The sequence below is a fragment of the Rhodnius prolixus genome, unplaced genomic scaffold, assembly GCF_049639745.1.
Source record: "Rhodnius prolixus isolate KJV_2025 unplaced genomic scaffold, Rpr scaffold_2, whole genome shotgun sequence".
In the NCBI taxonomy this organism is placed as follows: domain Eukaryota; kingdom Metazoa; phylum Arthropoda; class Insecta; order Hemiptera; family Reduviidae; genus Rhodnius; species Rhodnius prolixus.
This window is the reverse complement of record NW_027411592.1, coordinates 16,787,127-16,808,907: the sequence shown is the minus strand read 5'-3', so window position 1 is coordinate 16,808,907 and position 21,781 is coordinate 16,787,127. Positions and strand designations below refer to the sequence as shown.

The 21,781-nt window shown below is 32.6% G+C and overlaps 1 protein-coding gene and 1 long non-coding RNA gene across 5 annotated transcripts in view; one reads left to right on the top strand and one right to left on the bottom strand.

Moving 5' to 3' along the window:
• Nucleotides 1–21,781, top strand: part of AdamTS-A (ADAM metallopeptidase with thrombospondin type 1 motif A) — a 310,609-nt gene that overhangs the window by 184,377 nt on the left and 104,451 nt on the right. For 3 of the 4 annotated variants that reach the window (XM_074118275.1, XM_074118276.1, XM_074118274.1), the window contains exons 2-3: nt 16,751–16,879; nt 20,159–20,307. In XM_074118275.1, the coding sequence (XP_073974376.1) occupies nt 16,751–16,879; nt 20,159–20,307 (278 nt within the window). Of the gene's footprint in view, nt 1–16,750; nt 16,880–19,648; nt 20,045–20,158; nt 20,308–21,781 lie in introns of those variants that run through there. The other variant, XM_074118277.1, reaches the window with a different exon arrangement.
• Nucleotides 390–5,465, bottom strand: LOC141449142 (uncharacterized). The gene is made up of 4 exons (XR_012455353.1): nt 4,962–5,465; nt 4,787–4,867; nt 4,549–4,715; nt 390–2,087 (listed from the first exon to the last, which is right to left on the bottom strand). It is a non-coding gene; the product is annotated as an uncharacterized lncRNA (long non-coding RNA).

Below are 21,781 nucleotides of genomic sequence, written 5' to 3'. Positions count from 1 at the left end.
TGATTACAGCTCTTCTACCTCGCCTGCTTTTAGTAATAATACTACCTACGCAACCAACATACTAACTATCACTACTCACAAATACACAGAATTCAGTTTGTTCACTTCCACATTAAATAATATTGTGTCGTTATTCACAACCAAACAATATCATCCAACAATACACTGTTTAATAACGTATATCCATGAGATTACTGTGTTATAAGAAATTAAATATGCTTCAAACCTAAAACTACATACCATGTAAATTTTTTTGTAACTTACTCAATCGCCAACTGCATTTTTTTTATAACAACAGTTAGTAATAATTGTTTTTTTTTTTTTTTGGCGAATGAAGCTTACCTTTTGTACCGAGAGATATTTTCCTGAAGCCAGCAGTAAAGTGAAACTGAGGCGGCTTAATGTTCAAAAAATTATATTATATAACTGAAGTTATTAACCTATAATTAGGTTTTTACCACCTGAAACTAAGCTCAGTGTGACGTGCGTTATGTTAAATATGATCTCCTCCAAGAAAACAGAATTAGTTATCATTTCCCTTTTGTTTACCTTGACGTATAATACAGATAAATTCATGTGATAATGTAAGCTTCACATTTACTTCACTTAATATCAAATTCACATGTATGAACTCTGCAGCCACAGCAAATGGTAAGCGATGAGCTTGCAGGGAGTAAGTACTCGATGATCAACTAGTCTCTAATGATGCACCAGTTTATGAAGAATGTTGGGCTCAAAAGTACACAAATTTATTATTATATTTGAAAAGAAAGAAGAACTTTAAAATTTAAAGCTTTCAAGAAAAGATTTTTTCAAGTGATTGAAATGAAAATTAAATAGAGTTATACAAATGAAATCGAAAAACACTTACCGAATTGTTAGTGATGTGTAACATTTTTGGAGACGGTAACTTAAGTGAAAATAAATTTTAGCAATGGTAAATGCTCTGGCATGTGAACAGCATGGTTTTTTAGTCTCAGTACTCAGATGTAGAAACATCAGCTTTGTAGAAACAGATGTAGAAACATCAGACCAATTCCAGTAGGGAGCGCAAGAGAGTCGACCAGCTAGATCTCATTTATTTATTAATCTACAATCTGGATATAAAAATATACAGTAAGTGATAGTGATGATGTAACATAAATGGTACGTGTTTATATCCAGCAATAGCTCTGTATAAAATATCAATGATTATGTTGATGATCTTCAGTCCTCAAGAAAATCTTAGCGTCACATGACAGAGAAGGCGGGAGACTGGACGAAAGGATTTCAGCATGAACGTTCTCATACATTTACGTTAAGGATCCAAAATTCAGTATAAACACGTAGAAAGGAAACCATAAATTTAGGACATACATTTTCAGTTTTCCGAAATTTCACTTCCCAATTACGATTAACAAATTAAACTAAAGACACGTCTGAAAAAACGCTTTTATTAATTATATCCTAAGTGCCTTTCTTTTAAACAAGTCAAATACTAAAATGTATCTCTAATGGAAGAGATATGAAATTATATATTCTAAGGGTTCCGAAAATGCATTAAAAGTATTAATGTATTTGAGAAATGGGAACGGCAGCAGATTCCTGTAAGGAGGCAATTGGCAGAGAAAACAGATTAAATATTTTTGTACTACGGCTCAACGTTTCGTATAGCATCCTGCATCAAACTTGGAGAGCTTCTATTGGTACACAGTTTTAATAAACACAGCCAACTCTTGAGATGGTGCTGGAAACAAGTAGCCAAAATGTAGAGTATACAATTTTTTTTAATGCAATGTTTCACATCTGCAGGATCTTTGGGGTGTAGTCAACAACCCAGCAATGTGCCTTTCTACTTAACTTGGGTCCAGTTGTCCGATCGATATCAGCTCTTCGACAACAGCCTTCAACCTCGAAAATCATTTCTCACACTTTTTTCCGAAGATGATCAAGGTCTTCTCCATGGATTCGTTCCTGCTAAGTTATTTTAATATGCTCATCGAGGCAGACCATTTCCAAAGATGTCGGAACCAACTTGACTTCTTTTCTTCAGGATTGCCTGGATTTGTACTAATTTTAGGTTGATATAATGAGTTAGATGCGGAGATCTAAAAACAAAATAAATGACTCCAAAATACAGTTGTTCTACAAATTATTATTATTATATATTTTTTTAACAATATTTCATTGATATCCCATGTAGGTAGTAGATGTTAATTGATAATAAATAATTATTGTGGGCCGATAAATAACAAGCTTCAGTTTCAATTATCATGTTACACTGAGCCGTCAGGGAGTAGAAAAAAGACAAGTTAAATCCATTGCAATTTATATTTGGAGAGGTAGTAATCACATGTGTTTGTTATCTAACAACCAGCGCGTACTATTACTTCACTCCAAATTAGTTTGGAGGCGTGTCCATCATAACACTACTACTCTTACAGCTCGCTAACTAGCACATCCAGTCTCTTTATGAATGAATAACATTTATGAATGAAAGTTAAACTAATTTATTATCTTTTAAAAATATAACAAAATTATTGGCTACCTATTTTAGAGAGAATTCTTTTAACATGAGATTTAAAAAATATATAAATGATTAGAACGTCAAGAAATTATTATAAATGTTTAGCGATATCAGTCTAATTTTCCAATTTTTTAATCTAGATTTCAAGGTAGTAACCCAATAATTTTATAAGAAAATTTAGTATTACTGCATATACAGAATCTTAACTGCAATGGGAAATTAAATTTTAGAAAATAAGGGAATTCGATAAGCAGTAATTGGCACTGGAATGTTCCTCAGGTTGGGAGTTTTATTTCCAGGAAATTTTGAAACTTTAGTATGTCCAAATGTTGAACGTTATTTTGGGTATTGGCTTTTGGAAGTTTCTTGAAGAATTTGTTTTTCTGATAGAGCAAGAAGTGTTGTCTTATTAGATTCTGCGCTCTTGGAAAACCTTTTAAATAATAATAATAATGACTTCGACGAAAGAGATCAGCTGTGTGGTATGAGTATTGGATTCCTGGGTTCGAATCCAGCTGCTGGCTCTTAGATTTTCTCATCCTAGGAACTGCTTTATAGCTCACTGTCCGGTGATGGACTGGTTATGTCTGTAACTAGAGAATGAACTCGGTCCGGAGGCCCGGCTGTGCAATAAAAAAAGCTCCGGGTGCCAATAACCTAAGGAGTAAACGCGCCTAAGACTATGCATAATAATGTATTTCTTAGGAGCCTCTACAGCTCATTGTCCCATTATGAAGTGTTTAACCAGAGACACTGTCCTCTAGAGTTCAGCAGTGCTCAAAGAAATCTTCGGGCGCCAATGACTTCAGACGTTAAGAGTCTTAAACTACAATATCACGCCTTAAAGAAAAAAATAACTTATTTGGGCCTTCAACAATGGAAAAATGAGAGTAGCTGATCTTCAGATATAACAGTGATCCTGCAGTTATCATTTTATATTCCAAATCGAACTAGAAGCAACAGTGGTGGCAGAACAATCACATACATCAGTGCAGAATCATGTACAATACGTTAACAGAGGCACTTCAGCAGAAAGAGCTGACATTGTTGAGCATTTTGAGGCTAAAGAAAGGTCAAATACGGAAAACTAATTCATAAAAAAGAATAATCATGCTTAAGAGGAAAGTTCTCCATAACCGAAATTACTTTAACTTCGATAATTATAGCTTAGGTAAGTCTGTAACTCAACGAAGAATTCTTTAGTTCAAGTCAGAGGGAACCAATGAAATTATAATCTAAAAGGAAGAAAGAATATTGTCAATTTCAGTAATTATTTTTTTATTTTTCGCCTAGCTTTATAGACCTCCTAGGGACTAGGATATCTTCAGGGCTTACGCTATCAACAATTAATAATATATTTTTTACATTCTTGTATGTAAGGTTGGTGTGTCTTCTGTTCTGTCTGCTTATATCCTCCTAAATACATCCTCCCTTCGTTCTGGACCAATAAATAAGTCACCAAAAGCAATAAACAATACTCTTCTCAAATTAAAATCCTTTAATTTAGAAGTGCCAATGGATTAATTATTTTTTGTAAACTTAGAATAAGATATTTTAACTTCAATAACAGTTATTTATGTTTTTATATTGATACATAATATTCACTAATAATACATATTTCATTCATGTACCATTTATAAAATGACTTTTAATATTGTTTAAGTAATTTCAGTTAAAAGAGAACCAACAAAGTCATTACCTTTAAGTTAGATATTCCGCTATTCAAACTGTAAATAAAATAACTTTTACGACTTTCACAACATTAATGAAACGGAAGAGATTCCCAGTAACTGTGAGTTCCCAAATTGCTTTACTAGGCTAAATTTTAATATTGTAAACTCCAACGTCTATTTAAAGTTTCTAGGATAAACATAAAATTTTTTATGACTATGATGAAAATGAGTTGCACTTAGTTTTAAAAGATCACATTTTGTTCTTCACTTCGCCATTTATGGATAAAATAATAAAAAGATTATGGAAGGAAACTGTAATTTATTTATAATTAAATCAATAAACTTTTTTTTTTAAACTTTTTAACTTACATTATCTTGGAGCTTAAATAATTGCCTTTTTTTTTCTCAATTTTTGTCTTCAGCAGCCTAAATTTGATTGAATCAGTCGAATATTATAATAAAAATAAAAGCAAAAATCTCTCAACCAGCCTCCTCTTAGATTTCGCCTTTACATCACTAGATCGGTGTTGGACAGTCTGTAACGAGTTCAATTAATTGTTGGTCATTATCACGTACTTTAAATTATAAAACCAAAAACTAATCCTACCTTTCATTCCTAAACGTTTAGCTTTAGTTTCAATTCTTGGGTGAATGATCAAAACTTTACTGCAATCATACTTCCAAACGTCTTTTTGTAACAAAGAAATATGTTTGTAAAATAGATTTAACTGCGTAAGAAGCTAAATAAAATTTACATAATATATAAGGATATATTTTTTAACCTGTTCCTCCATTACAAAACTAAAATGCAAAATCAAGGGAAGCAGTTACAAATACCAAATCAATCTCTTTAAGCAAGCCACCTATCACGCGAAAACAATGGGCTGGCTTGGCTACAATGAACTTCTATAATAATAATAATAATAAAAAAAACTTTACTAAACAATACACATCGAAGACCTATCACTGGCATTAACCCGTGGACTTTGCTATTAAATCCTCAGTGAGTGTGATTCAATCAAGCATTATGTGAAAACAGTTCGCTTGCTTAGAATTGTATTTACAGAATAGAATTGCATTCTATTGTGAGAAACAATGGTACATGTAAAAATACTCAATTCCTTATTTATGATACACCTAGTCTTTTATCTTAAACTTTTAATGACATTTATTGGAATAATAAGCCACAGAATGAATACTGGCGAAACAGTTTTTCAACTTTTAAAATCGAATAAGAAAATTGGTATTCAATGCAAGCGAACTGTTATCACATAAATCCTTGATTGATGTACTCTCACTGAGGATTTAGTGGCAAAGTCCACCCATGAAGTTGATGCAGAATGGCAATCTAATAAGAAAATTCGTTCATGTGTCTTGAACAACTTCATGAACTCTTTTATTGAAATGTCTTAGAACTTACAAGAAATTTCAAATTAGGTAAAACCGCTAAAAAGAAAAATTTGATAGCCTTATTGTGAACTTAAACGATTAAAAAATATCCTAAAAATATTAGATGATGAAACAACATTTATTAAGAAGAATTTAAGAAGTTTCAAGTACTGTTTATACGTAATTAATCATCAAAAGTCTGAAGTACTGTAAATTATTTCCACACATTAACTGAGAGAGTCAAAATACAATTAAAAGAAAGTTAAGTAAAATCTAGTTGCAATTTCAAATTATTATCTACAATTTCATCGGCTTGATCTTATAATCGGCAACCAAAACTGACAACTACAAACTGGCTGAAGCTTTTATTTTATTTACTTAGAATGAAAATAACGTCAAAAATTATAATGAAAATAAAAATAAAACCATAAATATATGCTTTAAAAAATAATAATTAGTAAACCAGTGTTCTTCCAAAAGAAATTTGGCACTTAAAAAATTACCAAAAATGTTCACGTATGAAAAGAAGTAACTGCATATTCCAGAACTGTTAATGTCTTATTGCAATTTAACAACTTTTGAGAATTATTCGTTCACTTTTCAAATTTGTGAAACCATCGCCGGAATAAATACAAATTTGTATCGGTTCTATCATTAATTATGATTTACTGATTGTTCTTCCTTTTCATTATCATCAAAATTAAAGAAGATTAAATACAACTACTATTGTTTTTCTATGAGCCTTGCTCTTTCTCTTGATTTCATTATATCAGATGTCGGTATGTTTTTTGACGGCATTTAGTTTTGATCGATGAAATTTGCCTCATTGATCCACGCTACATTTACTACTATCCCTATGCCTAAGTAATGTATGACCAAATGCCTCCATGATGTTCTTTATTCGAATGGTTTTCTTCGCTACCGATTTGAAATTGTGCAATATCTTCTTGTGATTAAGTTTTAAATAAACATTGCTTCTAATAAAATAGGTCAGATAAAGTTGAAATCGCCGCAGTCTCAGCCTTTTTTTTTAGACATATTTTTTAGGAAAATTGTCGTTGAACGATCATTAAACATATTCATAGAAATTTGAAATACGTAGTAAGATCTGACAAGCTAATCGAAACACATAACAGGCCATTTGATTTGTATCATTTAAAAAGTTTATTTTTTTCAAATTAAGTGGTTTGTTGTTTTTTGACTGTCGGTGTTTTACACAGTTTTATTGTAATCTAGTTTCGAGCACGCATGTTTGTTATTACAATACAGTTTTAGTGTGTAGCCACGTGTTTTTGATTTTGTAATCATATCAATTTTATTATAGCGTTACAAACGCTCGAATAAATAAAAAAGACTGGCAAAGTTGACAAATAGATCTTTCAACGCTTGAGATGAACATAAACAGTTTAGGGCTTGGCAATTTCCCAGCTATCGGTATATTTGTTGGCATTTACTTTTGATCAATAAAATTTGCTTCATTGGTCTGAAGTTTTCTATGAAGCGTGGTGACGGTAAAAGAATTCTCCCCTATAAAAACCAAGTTTTTTCCTTTAGAGTATACCTAGAAGATAAGTGAAGTAGAGGAAGAATTCAATGTAATAAGAAATCATTGTATATCAGAATTGTTAGCTGGTTTAATTTTCACTGTCGGTATAATTAAGGGCATTTGTCTTTGATAGATAAAATTTTCATTATTAATCCATGAATAGAATTCTAAAGGGTGTCTTCTGGCATAAGTATGGTTCAATATCTCCTGGCGCATCTAAACTAATTTCTGTCTTGACGAACAAACTCCTTAAAGGATCTAATTTGGAAATTGCGTCTAATGAAGCCCAGAAAATTCAGTATTCCAAAAAAAGGTTTTTGTATCATTAAATTTGGTAAATTTTAAGAAAATATGAGGAAGCAGTACAATGATCCTGGTTTGACGATTATATTCTAAAAGCTCCGGAGAAACACTGAGAGAGTTAATGTGAATATTGTAGGAACTAACCGGGTACACTGAATGGTTATTGCTAGAGCTCGATAAAATTATTTATTGGGAATAGACATGTATCGATGATCTGAATTACTCTTGCACCCCTTTCATCGATACAATGAGCTGTGATTGTCTATTTTCATCACTTCTGCGTCCACTTTAAATTTGTTCAATGCTTACACAGTTTCTAACATTTCTGTTACTGAGCCAAAGTTTTGTTTTTTTTTCATAACAAAGATATATATAAATTATCAACAATTAATTGAGAGTTTTTAAAGTAAATAATAGGTAATTCTACTTGATACAGTAAGGACTTTGAGATATTATTAAGGCTTACCGAATTACGTGGTTATGGACGAGTTGGAAGCACATTCTTTACTGTTAACAAGTAAAAATGGAGTTACTAGGGGGATCTAAATTGAGGATCTTCCTCTTATGTTACAAGACAACGCCACTACCTCCGCCCAGAAACATGTCCATAGAGCATAAGTGAACCCCTGGAAACGATGATGAGAGTGATCAGGGACTAACTCATGGAAATATGGCCATACAGGTGTTAGGTTATGTACACTAAGAGCAGTTACAATAAAAAAAAATGTTACTAACCGAGAAACGTAACAAAAAGATTTTAAGTCATTTTACTAACTTCGTACTAAACCAATATAAAGAAGCTCCATTCAAAATAGGGAAAAACAGATATATATTTGTGTGGATTTTTTTCAAGTGTTTGTAATTAATAATCATGCCCTAAAATACATTAAGGGACTACAGCACAATTATTTGCCAACAAAAATGTATCGACATGTAACTTATTTTGCGAGACGAATGCGATTGTAAAGCAATTAACACATGGGAAGGAAATTCAATGTTTTTTTACGAGTCGAAATGCAGTTGTGGATTCCGTTTTGAGTGTTACAAAACATTTACTAAAACAATAATAGACGAAAGTTAAATGTAATTGTAAGCACTTAACAAATTTTGAAGAATGTGAAAGCACAGTGTAACCAAAGATGGGAAGCATGATCAATTTGAAGAAGCTATACCATTGCATTGGACAGTTGCTACATCCATAAAAGACTTGAATGAGTTCCTGCAAAATCTAATAAAATATCAAGTATTTTATGGAAACTATGGAACGAATTCTGTCAAACCATATTCGCTGTGTCTTCTGTTACTTCCTTAATTTGTACGCAATTTTGGCCGACTAAGAAAATTTTTCTATGAAATCAAACTTCTGTCGGCTGCGAAATAACTAAGTAAATTCCAAAAATCATTGGTTACTTCGGCATCTAGGCCGAAATCAGCGGAGAGGTACCAAAATATACCGTATTTTTCCAGCCATTCCTCCAGCCCTTTCTTATATGTCTAATTTGGTAGTTAGGACACCTCGGCCAGAAATTGAGATATCTCGTATAAATTTAATTTTAAAACAAAAATTGATCATCTTTCCCGAATCCATTACTTTATAATAACAATTCAAACAAACCAATTAAAAAATTTGTGTCGTCCTTATAATTTCATCGAAAAAATAATTTGCTTTGCCAAACTTTTTAAAAAGTAAGATAATTATATTAAAAATTAAATTTTTAGAGAGGATTTTAAGTAGTTAGTGTATCATTTTTCGCAAAAGTAAAACTGTCCAAAAACATCAAATGCACTTCAGCAGCATGTATTTTAGTTTAATTTCTTTTCTACAGTGATTCTCGTACTTTTATTGAAAATCTATTAGGCAAGATATTTTATTTAATTCAAATATGTGGGGAATGTTTAAAACAGTTCCATTAATACTTTATTAAAATTTATAATGTTTAAATATAATTAGGTTTTTTTTAAAAAAAAATAAAATTAATACATATTTACAAATATGCATGTAATAAATGTGATGAGCAAAAGTTGAATGCAAAATGGGGCAAGCAGCTCTTCCCAGATATTTATTGACATTTATTTAAAATAAGGCAGATATTTGGTTCTACTTCAGGATGTGAAGCCTTCACTTTGTACTTTTGGCAATCCAAATTCTTGAAACAAAGATATTAATGAGGAACCCCAATACTTTCAAGAGGAAGTGCTTTTCAGTATTTCTCAATTGTTTAAACTTCTGAACCGTTCATTTATATTGACAAGCATACTAAATCATCATTCATCTAAATATTTTTTTGATTTCAATGCGGCTTTACGATTAAGTTAAAAGATGTCTGAAGGAGAATGCTTCGTGTGTCATGCTCTGCTATCGATATCAATCAAAATTAATAAAGACCTCCGGCAAGGGTGACGCTTTGCCTTGTTTTTGAATTAACATAGCCCCAGGATAGGTAGTTGGAGATTCAATTTATGACTTTTACTTGGGGTGCATGCAGAAGATCTTTTACACTTAGAACTTTAGCTGATGCTATTCAAATCAATGTTGAATGTGGATGTAATGTTCGAATAATTCTGTGACAGAAATGGATTACATAAACAATTTATTTTGCAACCACGAAAACCGCGTTACTTAAAACGATAAAAATTCTGCGATTCTTCAGGGATCCATACATTAAACCCAATCCTAATCCAAACACTCAAACAATAGAAGCAGAGGTCTGCAGGAATGGATTAAGAATGCTAACCTATAGGCAAACTTCTACCTCATAAATCTCAAACACATCTCATAATTTATAGGCGCAAACATTCTATTAAAGCACTTTTGGGAGCCACAATAGCATTGGGTAAAGGCTGTTATTTGGTGTAAATCTAGTTGTTAATCCAATCTTATCTAATCTACTTCTATTTAGTTAGAATTCTAAAATTAAATCAACACAGTAGAGGAGTCAACTTTGGATGACCAACATCTTTTCATCATCAGCTTAATTAAGATGTGCTATATTGAGTGCAGTCTATTTATAAATAATGTATTTAAGAAACGTACATTTCAACACCACGTTAAGAATATTTGAAGAGAAAAAAATATATTATTCAAACAAGAATAAAGCAACGTTCTCTCACATTTACCTCATAAGTCATACAAGTCAAGGGCAGAATAACAAACAACTCAATGTCTATTTGAGTTCATTGTATTTGATGTTCTATTAAGTTTTTCTACTATAAATTAACGTTAATATTACACATACTGAATACTATTGTTGTAATAATTTAATATAAGCTCTTACTAATTCGATTATTTGCTTCCTTAATTATTTCTTTGTAGCTGCACGCAACTTCTGTCAGTTCTTCATTAATTTATTTATTTAAAAATAGAACTGATGAGTGAGATGATGATCTGTTGTGTTTTAATTATTCGCATTTGTTTCTAGTTCATTAACGTTACAAGGACCTTTTCATCATCAATTGCCATAACCGCTAATCACTAAGCGAATTTCTATTATGTAATAAATTTTATAATATGTGTTCATTTTAAAAATATTTGTCCTTCCGATCTACTTATTATTCTTTTATAGAAAACTTATAGACAGTTATATTTATGAGAAGTCAGAAAATTTATTTATAAGCAACAAAACCTACTAATTATAGACCCTACGGTAGCCGAGCGGTAAGAGGAGAGACCCGTAAAACTAAGATGTATTGTGATGCTGGGTTCGATTCCTGGTTTAGTCTTTGGCCCTTCATGGTTAATGTAAGAATTAACAGTTGAGTATGTTTGCTTTCGCTTCCGCCCAGGGCACCAAATTAGACGTAAAGCCCTCCTGAAAAAACTAAGCAATTACTTCACCTTTTGTTTTTACAGGATTTTTACAAAAATAAAAAATAAATCACTAAAATAAAAATTGTCAGATTGACAACTTATTAACATGAAATATAAATATAATGTCAATCAAATCAGCATCACTTTTCCTCCTTCTTGAATAAATATTGGTGTCTGCAATTCCCTGACAGAAATGGCGTCTTCTCTGAAGTTCTTGAATGACCAGAATGGACGATTTCTAATGTACCTACAACTCGATGGGCATATTGTAGCCTCTGAGAATAATCTTTACAATTGAAGGAGAAGTTTCCGATACTAAATTAAATAGAAATCTATCAAGATTGCAGAAATAGCTGATCCTTTTTTAATGCTACGTTAGCTGCCAACTCAATGTGATACGCTCTGCTACATAAAAAATTAGAAGCAGCGTTTCAGACAATCATGATAAACTTGAATCCTATATGGATGAAGATCCGAAACCGGTCAGAAGAAAAACGAAGAAACCGGTCACGTTCATCACCTACACACTCGCTATATCCAAATAACTATCCGCGCTCCGGAGATCTAACATGTTCATAATTAAGAACAGCTCTTTCTTCCGGCAAGCTTATTATTTCAACTAATTTCTTGTCAAATCTTAATTTCCGAACATGTTAAATCAATTAGTTACTAGAAAAATTAATAAAGATTACTAATAAATAAGATTTTACTATCATTAGTTATCTCTGGATTCTGCGTATCTACTTAAACTTAAGAACGATATTATCTTACTCTACTGCATTCTTAATCTCATTAATTATCTTAAACTTATAGTTCAATTTTCGACAAACATATATCGAATCGTTCAATGTGTTTTGCGTTTCGTTTTTTCCAAAAGGATAAGAAATTTTAATTTAAAAAAATCAGTAATTCTAAGGAATTATCTGATAGATAAATGTTCATCATTCGAAGCATATAAAAAACATACTTTATTCTCGTACCTATGAATTATCAGTTGTTGCGATGAATTGGTAAATTTCTTTAGGGCCGACGATTCAACAATTTAAAAGAAATCCATCGCCTCGGTTCTAAAATTATTTTCTTCTCAACACAAATGAATAAAAAAAATCCTACTCACGGAGAAAGTTTAACTTCTGTTAAATACTATGAATTTAAAATATTAACATTGGCTTTATTTAACAAATATAAATTTGCATGATTATATTATGCAAATAAACAGAATTTATTCTTCATTATTTTTACTTAAGTTTATAACAGGAAGTTACTATTTTTTATAAACCGAAACAAATTTTTTTCTTAAAAACCCAGGATTAAGCAACAATACTAACTCTAGTTTTGTTTTTTATAGACAAACTATTACTTCTAAATTTCCTGTTTGAGAGATTAAACTATTTACATCACATCCGTTTTCCTTTATTTGGTGATTTTAATTTGAAATTAATAATGCATATGTAAGTTCATGAAAAGAGACAAGCTCCGTACAGGTCGGGGGTATCAGTTGTTATAACTCAAGAAGTTTATGTACGATACACTGCAGTTTGTGTTACTTGCAGAACTCTAGGTTGGTGCTTCGTAAGCTTACCAGACTACGTACAATATTATTTGACTTGAGTTACTGAATATCCACCATTTACTCAAGAAACCAGTGATTCGCTTTTTGGACAGAGATACGGAATGTGAAAATGAATTACCATCTATCTAGAGTGACTTATACAAAAAAATTATCGTTCATTCACTTCTACTTAATCATTCTGCTGGCCTCAATTTGGTAAAAACATTTCATTTTAAACTTGCATTAATTTTTCCAAAGATGAAAATAGGAGGGTCGTTTGAAAAGTCCGTGCAAAGTCAGAGAGATAGCACTACTGGCGCGTATCGAGGTTATGTTTAGTTAGTAGCATCTATTGGAAGAACACACACCAAGTTTCAGCCAGATCGGTCTATTTCTTTGTGTTTGGCATTCGTTTGAATCGAGGAAGTCGAGTGATTTTTTCACGCTTGACCAAAAACGAAATCGTGTGAAGTGTTGCAAGGACGGTTTGCAGCTGTTTCAGAAGAATCCGCATGACTTTAAGCGTCGTTTCGTCACTGTGGATGAAACATGGATACATCACTACACTCCTGAGACCAAAGAACAATCTAAACAATGGGTTACCAAGCGGGAATCTGCGCCAAAAAAGGCGAAGACCGTTCCTTCGGCCGGAAAGATTATGGCGACTGTCTTTTGGGATTCGCAAGGAATAATCCTCATCGACTATCTGGAAAAGGGTAAAACTATTACAGGTGCATATTATTCATCGTTATTGGACCGTTTGAAAACCGAGCTGCAAGAAAAACGCCCACGATTGGCCCACAAAAAAGTCCTTTTCCATCACGACAACGCACCAGCTCACACCTCAGCAGTTGTGGTCGCAAAATTAATGGAAATAGGGTTCCAACTCGTTTCACATCCCCCCTATTCTCCAGACTTGGCTCCCTCGGACTACTATTTGTTCCCCAATATGAAGAAATGGCTGGCGGGAAAAAGATTTTATTCAAACGAGGAGGTGATTGCAGAAACGAATGGCTATTTTTCAGACTTGGACAAATCCTATTATTCGGAAGGGATCAACAAACTAGAGCAGCGTTGGACGAAGTGTATAAGCCTAAAAGGAGACTATGTTGAAAAATAAAAAAGGTTTACCTCCAAAAATTAAGTAGTTTTTATTTTTGCACGGACTTTTCAAACGACCCTCGTACATCAATATTCCGTCAAATGACTGGTTCAACCTTCTTACAGCAAATTGGAGGATATAAAAATACATTTTATAATACAAAAAGTATTACAAAAAAAGCAGTGCACCTTATATTAGCAAAAAAGAATATAACTTTGCTGGTTTATCTTAAACTATCATAAAAATTCGATAAAACTCTTTTTCACTCACCCATTACACATTAGGATTTTAAGTTTTAGTAACAACCAACTTGTTTAATCTAAGAACTAATTATATCTAATCTAAAAAAAATGTCTGTGGAACGTACACCAGGCCAGTTGCACTGGTATTTAAACTGAAATTTAAATATACACTCCTACGAAACCTGGTCAAAAAATAAACAAACTTTGTTTGTTTCGTAAGAATAACTAACTGCACTTTCCTCTTTACCAAAAAATAGAAATCTAAACTAAAATTTGTAAAATGTGATAACTTCTCTTCTAATCCATTTTATTTTCTTTTTTATAAAATATTTATTATTTAACTGGAACCCTTTTTTGGGGGGGGCTTTCCTTGTAAAGCTTCCCTTGCTTCCCAATATGTCCTTTCTTCTAAGCATGTCCTAGGTTCTCTCATTAAATCCGTCCTCAACACATAGTCAGTGAGGAAAGTATGTATTTGTAAGAATTATTAAGCCCTTAATTACTTTATTCTACTTTAAATATCAGATTTGCATGCTTGATTTGTATTTCTACCCAGATAAAGTTGACCGAAGTTTTGTAGGACTTAAAATTAATCATTTTTTTTTTTAAATTAAACTCGTCTCCTATGAGTTTGTTTTTTCTAGTTGTCAAGATCACGTCAATGCAATTAATTTTGGATGTGTTATTTAAATTATTTTGTAAGATATCTTCAGTTGTGATTTGCATAGAAGCATGAAATACTTAACGTTCCGTTTAATGTGACTAAAAGTTCGTACATAGAATATTATTCTCATATTATCCTGCCCTCGCTCGTGGGTTCTTAGGAGCTACCTTGAATATTATCGCATTGCCTCTTCTCAGTACAGGAAGTTGGATGCATAGGCATCCACGCCAACCGGGGAAAAAAAATCAAATGTACTGGTGTTTCTAGGAGTTTATCCAACTACTTTTCCTCTACCTTCTACAGAACTAGAATACTCGTACTCTAATTATTTTTCTAACATTATCAAAAATACTACTTACCCTTACTAACTGTTCCCGTAGGTTTGCAATGCGGACATTCCCTAAGCTAATTGAAATAAATTCTCTAAATGGACAGTGCTATTTCACAGGCCGCGGCGGTCAGGGTTATGTCGATCTTTAAGATAAATAACCACTGTCCAATTAACACGACTCTGCTCCTAGGTTGCTGGCCTCGTCTATGTGCTGCTATGCTGGACACATTAGTTATGCAAGATTATACGGTCGACGTGTAATCATGTATTTATTTATTCCTTTAATATATCAGTACAGTTGAACTTTTAATTATATTTATCAGAATAATCATTCGTAGTTTATGTAGGTATTTCCTCATTATTAATACAGTTTACAGTTTGATTAAAGTATTAAATAGCTTAACTTAGTATTTAGTTGCCATAGAAGGATTAAATGTGACAGTAGCATTAATTCAATAATAGGTATCCATTGCAAAATAGTATTTATCGCTAATAAAATCTGTTATAGAAATCTTGTGAAAAGCAACGTAACATTTCTGCAATCGAGTTGTATTTAATATAATAATTAATATTGCTCAGAAATGTATTCATTTTTAATGTAATATTAAATCACCTCTTGGAAAGGTAATTAATTTATCTAGATTCTATTACAAAGTTCTCAAAATAACTTAAGAGTTTATTACTATAATTTTAAAATGTTCAGATTCGTTATATTAGCTTCTTCAAAGCGCTAACCGCAAATAGATGGTCGAAGGAGTGGCAAAACCTGATATCTCCCCCCAAAAAAGGTACTGGTGACGCCTCTCTATCCTGTACAAACAGACTTCCCTCAGGGCACCTTATCAAAATGTATAAAGTTGGAACGTTGAAGAGGCATTTTCCTGTGTTAGCTAAAAATCAGATAACTAAATGGTTACGACTGATTTCTTTTTCTAGTTGAATCAAATTAAGCATCAAGAGATTAGTTCGCTGGTCTGTGAATTAGCATTGACTTAGTGGTGCCTCCAAGAAAATCTGTTTGCCACAATTCTGCTCACTTTTCCAGTAAAGATAGATTTATGAATTTATGAGGGCCATTTTTCAATAGCAAAAAAACCAGTACTTCTTACGAATGGATCGATACACCTAAAATAAAAATGAATTCGAATGAATATTCGATAGTTCTTGGGATTGCCAGAAATAAAATCTTTGTTTATTGGTGGTCTAAACATCATCTACCAAATTAGGGGCACTTTAGGTAGCGGACTTCTTCTTGTAGTTAAGTTTGGTACACCACTGGTTCTTCTAATTCCAAGATAACTTCCAAGATTAGCCTTGTACATTAGTAGACAAGCTTACTTATTTAAGAAGACTTCCCCGTAAATTGCTTCCAAGATATTTAAACGCAAAACCAACAAAGATTCAAAATTTTACTAGGGCAGAAACTTGTAAATAATCCTTCTTAGTGACTGAGGAAATGAAATTAAAAGATTATTCTTTGAAAAGCAATCTGGAATTACAGATTATTTTCAAAGCTATCTGATACTGCAACTTCTTCAGCAATTATCCCAGGTCTAAATTAACATATTTCATAGAATACTTAATTTTAAAAAAGGAATGCTTACGCTTCTGAAGAAAAAAATGTTTTGTTTCAGGTAAAATAAGTAAAGAAGAATCGAATACACAAAGAGAAGCATCTAATGTGGAATACGTAATCCCAATGAAGAAACGCCATATACCGTTACACCGCATGGATATCATCTATCCTTATGAAGATGACCACAGTAAGTATATGAGAGATCTTCCAGTTAATAATAAGAAAATGCGGTTAGTAAGATGGTTTATTTTATCCGTCGTAACATGCATGTTTTAGGTATCCCTGTACTTTTATCCATTGTTACAGATTTATTAATTAATCAGTTTGGTGAAGAGAATTTGATTTGAATTATGTTTACTGCACCTCCTCAAAGTTGAAGTCAAATTCTCTTCGACCGGTCAGGGATACAGAAAAAAAAACATGCATGTTACGACGGGTAAAATCCAAGATAACTCTACTAGCTACAATAACTAAATTTTTAATCTAAAATCCATTTATTAAAATATAGTATCTCCTTAACTGTTTGTATTCTTTATTACATTTTCTGTTACTACCACAGATTGGAAAAGTCCTTTTCTTTAAATAAAAAAAAAAACCTGCCAAAATAATAATTGCAGTTAGGAATCCTTCGGCATTCTAACTGCAATTATTTACTAAAGATAAATTATTTGAAGAACCGTACTTCAGTTTCTATAAACTCTGAATTTTGCACGAGAGCCTTGAGAAAGTTAGGGATAATTCAGCCAATATCCGAATAGAAAATGCGATGTCGCTTTCTGATTCTGATTTTTGCCTTATATTTTATAAATTATTTTCCTGTACTTTCCGTTCAACACTTTTAATCGATAGTCACCTTTCCACCAACTTCACAACAGAACGTCTGTGGCTTATCGTAATCAAAATATTTTTTGGCAGTCTTCTTTCTAATTATCGAAAGTTTTTTCGTTCATGGAGTTCTGCAACTATCAGAATAAATGATAATCAGAAGGTGCCAGGCTCGGTGAATACAGAGGATGAGGCAAAACATCCCAGCAGTTTTTCCGAGTGGTTATTGACGTATGCGGTCTGGTGGTGTCGTGATGGGAGACGACACCTTTGCGATTTGCCAATTTTGGACGTTTTGTGCGGATTGCATGATCCAATTTGGTTAACTGCAAACAGTATGCGGTTGAATCAATTGTTTTGCCTGAAGGTAACAACTCGAAATAGATGATACCTTTATAATCCCACCATAAGGAGAGCATAATCTTCTTCGGATGCAATTCCACCTTCGAGCTTTGTTTGCGGTAGCTCACTGCAGTGATTTTTTACGCATTAGTACATTATCGTAGACGATCCATTTTTCATCTCCCGTTACCATCAGCTTTAAAAACGGGTTGTTTTCTTGCCGTTTCCGCAGCGAATCGCAAATGGATATGCGAGTGGCTAAGTTGACCTCGGTTACTTCATGCGGTACCCAAACATTGGGCCGTGAAACGTATCCCAGCCGACGCAAATGATTTTCGGCGCATGTATAGGATATATTAAGTGCAACTTCCTATCTCTCTCACCGACCATCCGAATTAATCTCGGTCGGGCGACCGGAGCGGGGCGCATCATTTATGTCAAAATCTCCAGAACAGAATTTGGCAAACCACTTTTGGCATACGAGTTCTGTTTAAGCATCATCACCCTATACACAAAATAACTTTTTATGAGCCTCTACAGCTCCTTTGCTTTATTTGAAATACTAGAGCAAAATATGACGAAAATGCACTTTATTTTCTTCCATCTTTACAGCTAAGCAGCAAGCACAATAGTAATAATGTTTGTTAAACCGAAATTCATAGAAAGGTTACGCTTAACATAATCTTTCAAATGAACAATCGAGTTATGCGCTTGCGCCTAGAATAAAAAAAGAATGAATCTATACCAAAATAAAAACCGCACGAACTTATTTGCCAACCCATTAGATTCTCTGTTCAATGCCGAAAGAAGAAGCTGCTCAAACAACATCTCAGTTAGTTACGAAGATAAGGCTGCTGATTTTATTACAGCTGCAATAACTGGAAAATTCATTCTTTGGTAGATCATTCTTCTATTGAATTACTGCAGGAAAGGTTATGGGAAATAAATTGAAACACTTTAAATAATTTGTTTAAAGATGAGGGAAGTGATACTCCAGTCACAAAATGTTCTCAATGTTTTCCGACTCAAATATAATCCTTATCTCTATTCGTACAGAATTAAGAAAGCGAAACTTAGAATGGCTTGTAAAGATGAAACTTTAAAAAAAAATGAATAGAATTTCTCTTGATTCAGATAATTGGTAATAAATAATAGGTCAACAATAAATTTTCTAATAAATAATTAGAAATAAGGGATCATCTAAAGAAGTTTAGTTATTTCTAATCTTGGTTTGAAATGAATTATATATTTATAAAGAATACATAGTATGTCCATTAGAAACACTTTCAACATTAGGTGGTATTTCTACAGCGAGGTACCACAGTCCAACTAGTTGTTAGTCTCTTATTACTTCTAGATAACCTATATGTATGAGAATTTATACTATTTACTAACCAGTCTGGAATCTCTTTTGCTCCATTAGCCGGATTCAATGTATTGTTGGTATTTACCTTAAGAATGTTATAAATCAAGAATAAAACAATTTTAATTGCAAAATTTTTCTTTAAGGGGAAAACTATTTAGAATGTAGTAACTTTTTTAATTAAACCATTGGTCTCCTAAAATGAGTTTTATTTTAAAAAAGAAGGAAAGAAAATTTACAAAGATTCCTCTGATTTTTAAAAACATATTAATCAAAATAGCAGAGAGTATGACTGTAGCTCTAATATGGATTTTTTTTCTTGAAAACTAACTGCTCGTAAAATGGATTAGGAATTTTACTTTACAATACTATTTGAAAATGTATTTTACAGCTGTTTAAAATTTACTGAGTTTTGTGTGAACCGAAAGAAAGTCAGTTCTAGACAATTAATTGTTCAGTCTAGCGTTTAAAACCTTATAGTGGTGAAACAGTCTTGGAGAGATATCTGCGACCTGGATGAACCCATTTGGGAAGGATGTTGCAGTCTAATCTAACTTCCGTACATCACCAAAAGGCTGCAGATCAGTCGATATAAATCTAAAGAACCCGTAACCGTCAACCTATGACAAGCAGATTTTAAATATTTTGATTATTATTTCCTTATCACTCTTTTTCTTTCTTTTCCTCTGCTAGAAGGAAAATTTATTTGTTGTTCAAGGGTAATCTTTTATGGCACTCCCTTAAAAATGAATAAATTATGATCAGGAAGAAAGGAATTTTAAAACCGAGTCCGCACATAAAAAGAAACGACGAAATACTTAAGTGAGTGAATACATGATGTATAAATATACATTTGCCAAGAAGCTCACGATTTGAGCTCTCAGCTAAGTTAAGTTGTTCATCCACACTTCAATACTACTTTTTGTTCTGTTTCAGAGGAAGACAACCATCACTCGGGGCATTTTCGTGGCAGAACCGCCGCTATTTGGGATCCGCATCCACAGTATGAGTTTACTGGTTTTGGTAAAACATTCCATTTGGATTTGTCTCAGAATCACGGCGACTTCGTACTTCCGAACATTAAAGTAAGTTATTTGCTTAATAAATAAGAAATGAATACTAAACATTTTTTAATAATCTGAAAAATATTCAGCAAGAAAATGATATTACTTCAAAATTGATTTTCAAAAACTAACATTGGAATTCTGCTGAATTTTTATGTCGTAAGAAGGCTACTAGACCAACTCCCTCCATAAATTGAATTAATATCCTATTTTTTTGTAAATTCTATACTGCGTTAAGTAAATCACATGAAAGTGATGATTCGGTTTACGTGAAGGCAAAAAATTACTAACTGTTACCAGATAGCTTACTTTATAATTTTGGTAATTAGTCGGTTATGAACTTTCGGTTGGCGATTTTCGTTCCCTTTAACTTGTGCATTCTAAATCAGATTATTTAGACGTACAATCGAACTACTCAAATGATTGCAGTCTCTCTGTTGGTAGAAAAAGAAGTGAACTAAAACCCAAACACAATCTCTCACATATTTTGTACGATAAAAAATGTGTTAATAGGCATATCTGCATAGAATATCGGTGTAATTTATTCAAATTATCTAGTGACCAAGATGGGAAATTGATTTGTTTAAAAATATTACAATTATTAAAGAGATATTTAGCTTAGAGGAGTGTTGTTAACTAAAGTAATCAATTGAGAAATAATTGGTGTTGAATTTGTTTCAGTAAGTTTCTGTAATATATAATTATTTTGAGGAAATTTACAGCCTTAAGAGAGCACAAATATTAAAAGCTATGTGTAAGTTACTACTTGGCTAATAAGCGGACTATTTGCCGCCGAAGTATTCGACTCTCTGTGCCATGTGACATGTATCAAACAAACGTCCATATTCGGTATTTACCATAATGGGCTCTCCGAACAGAAAGTTCGCTTCCCGGCTTGATCGTAAAACTATCTTTTTGATTCCCCCAGAATCCTTAGCCAATACATAATGACTAAGGCACCTAATTTAATTCCGCCTGGAAAACTTCACGTGCAGTTTCCTTCTTCCAGTTCCAGAATTATCCACCATAACTCTGCATGCCGAGTCACAATGTCAAGTAAGTCTTTAAGGAGTTTATTTGAGAACTGTTCCCTTAATGACACTTTTTGTTTGCTAGCTTAAAAACAATTATGAAAGGCTAACTTTTTGCCTACTGTTTTGCTAACTTTACTTGATAGATAACAGACAGATAACATAACTAAAAAAAAAAAAAATGAAGAACTAATGTATTTACATTAAAACCTTCATTAAAGTTGAGGAACGCTTAGGATGGGACAGGGAAAAAGGAAAGAAAAACCTACAGCTAAAGGAGAAAGTTAGAGGTCATGTTGAATGATGGAAAACATTTTCAGCAAACAGATTTGGATATAGGAGTGTACGGGAATATGAAAGCTCTTGATGAAGTTTCTTGGTATTACTAGTGCAGGACAGGCGTAGAATATTATCGATCTGATGACCACTTTGTAGAGAAGGTATTGGTTCAATCATCTTCGAGT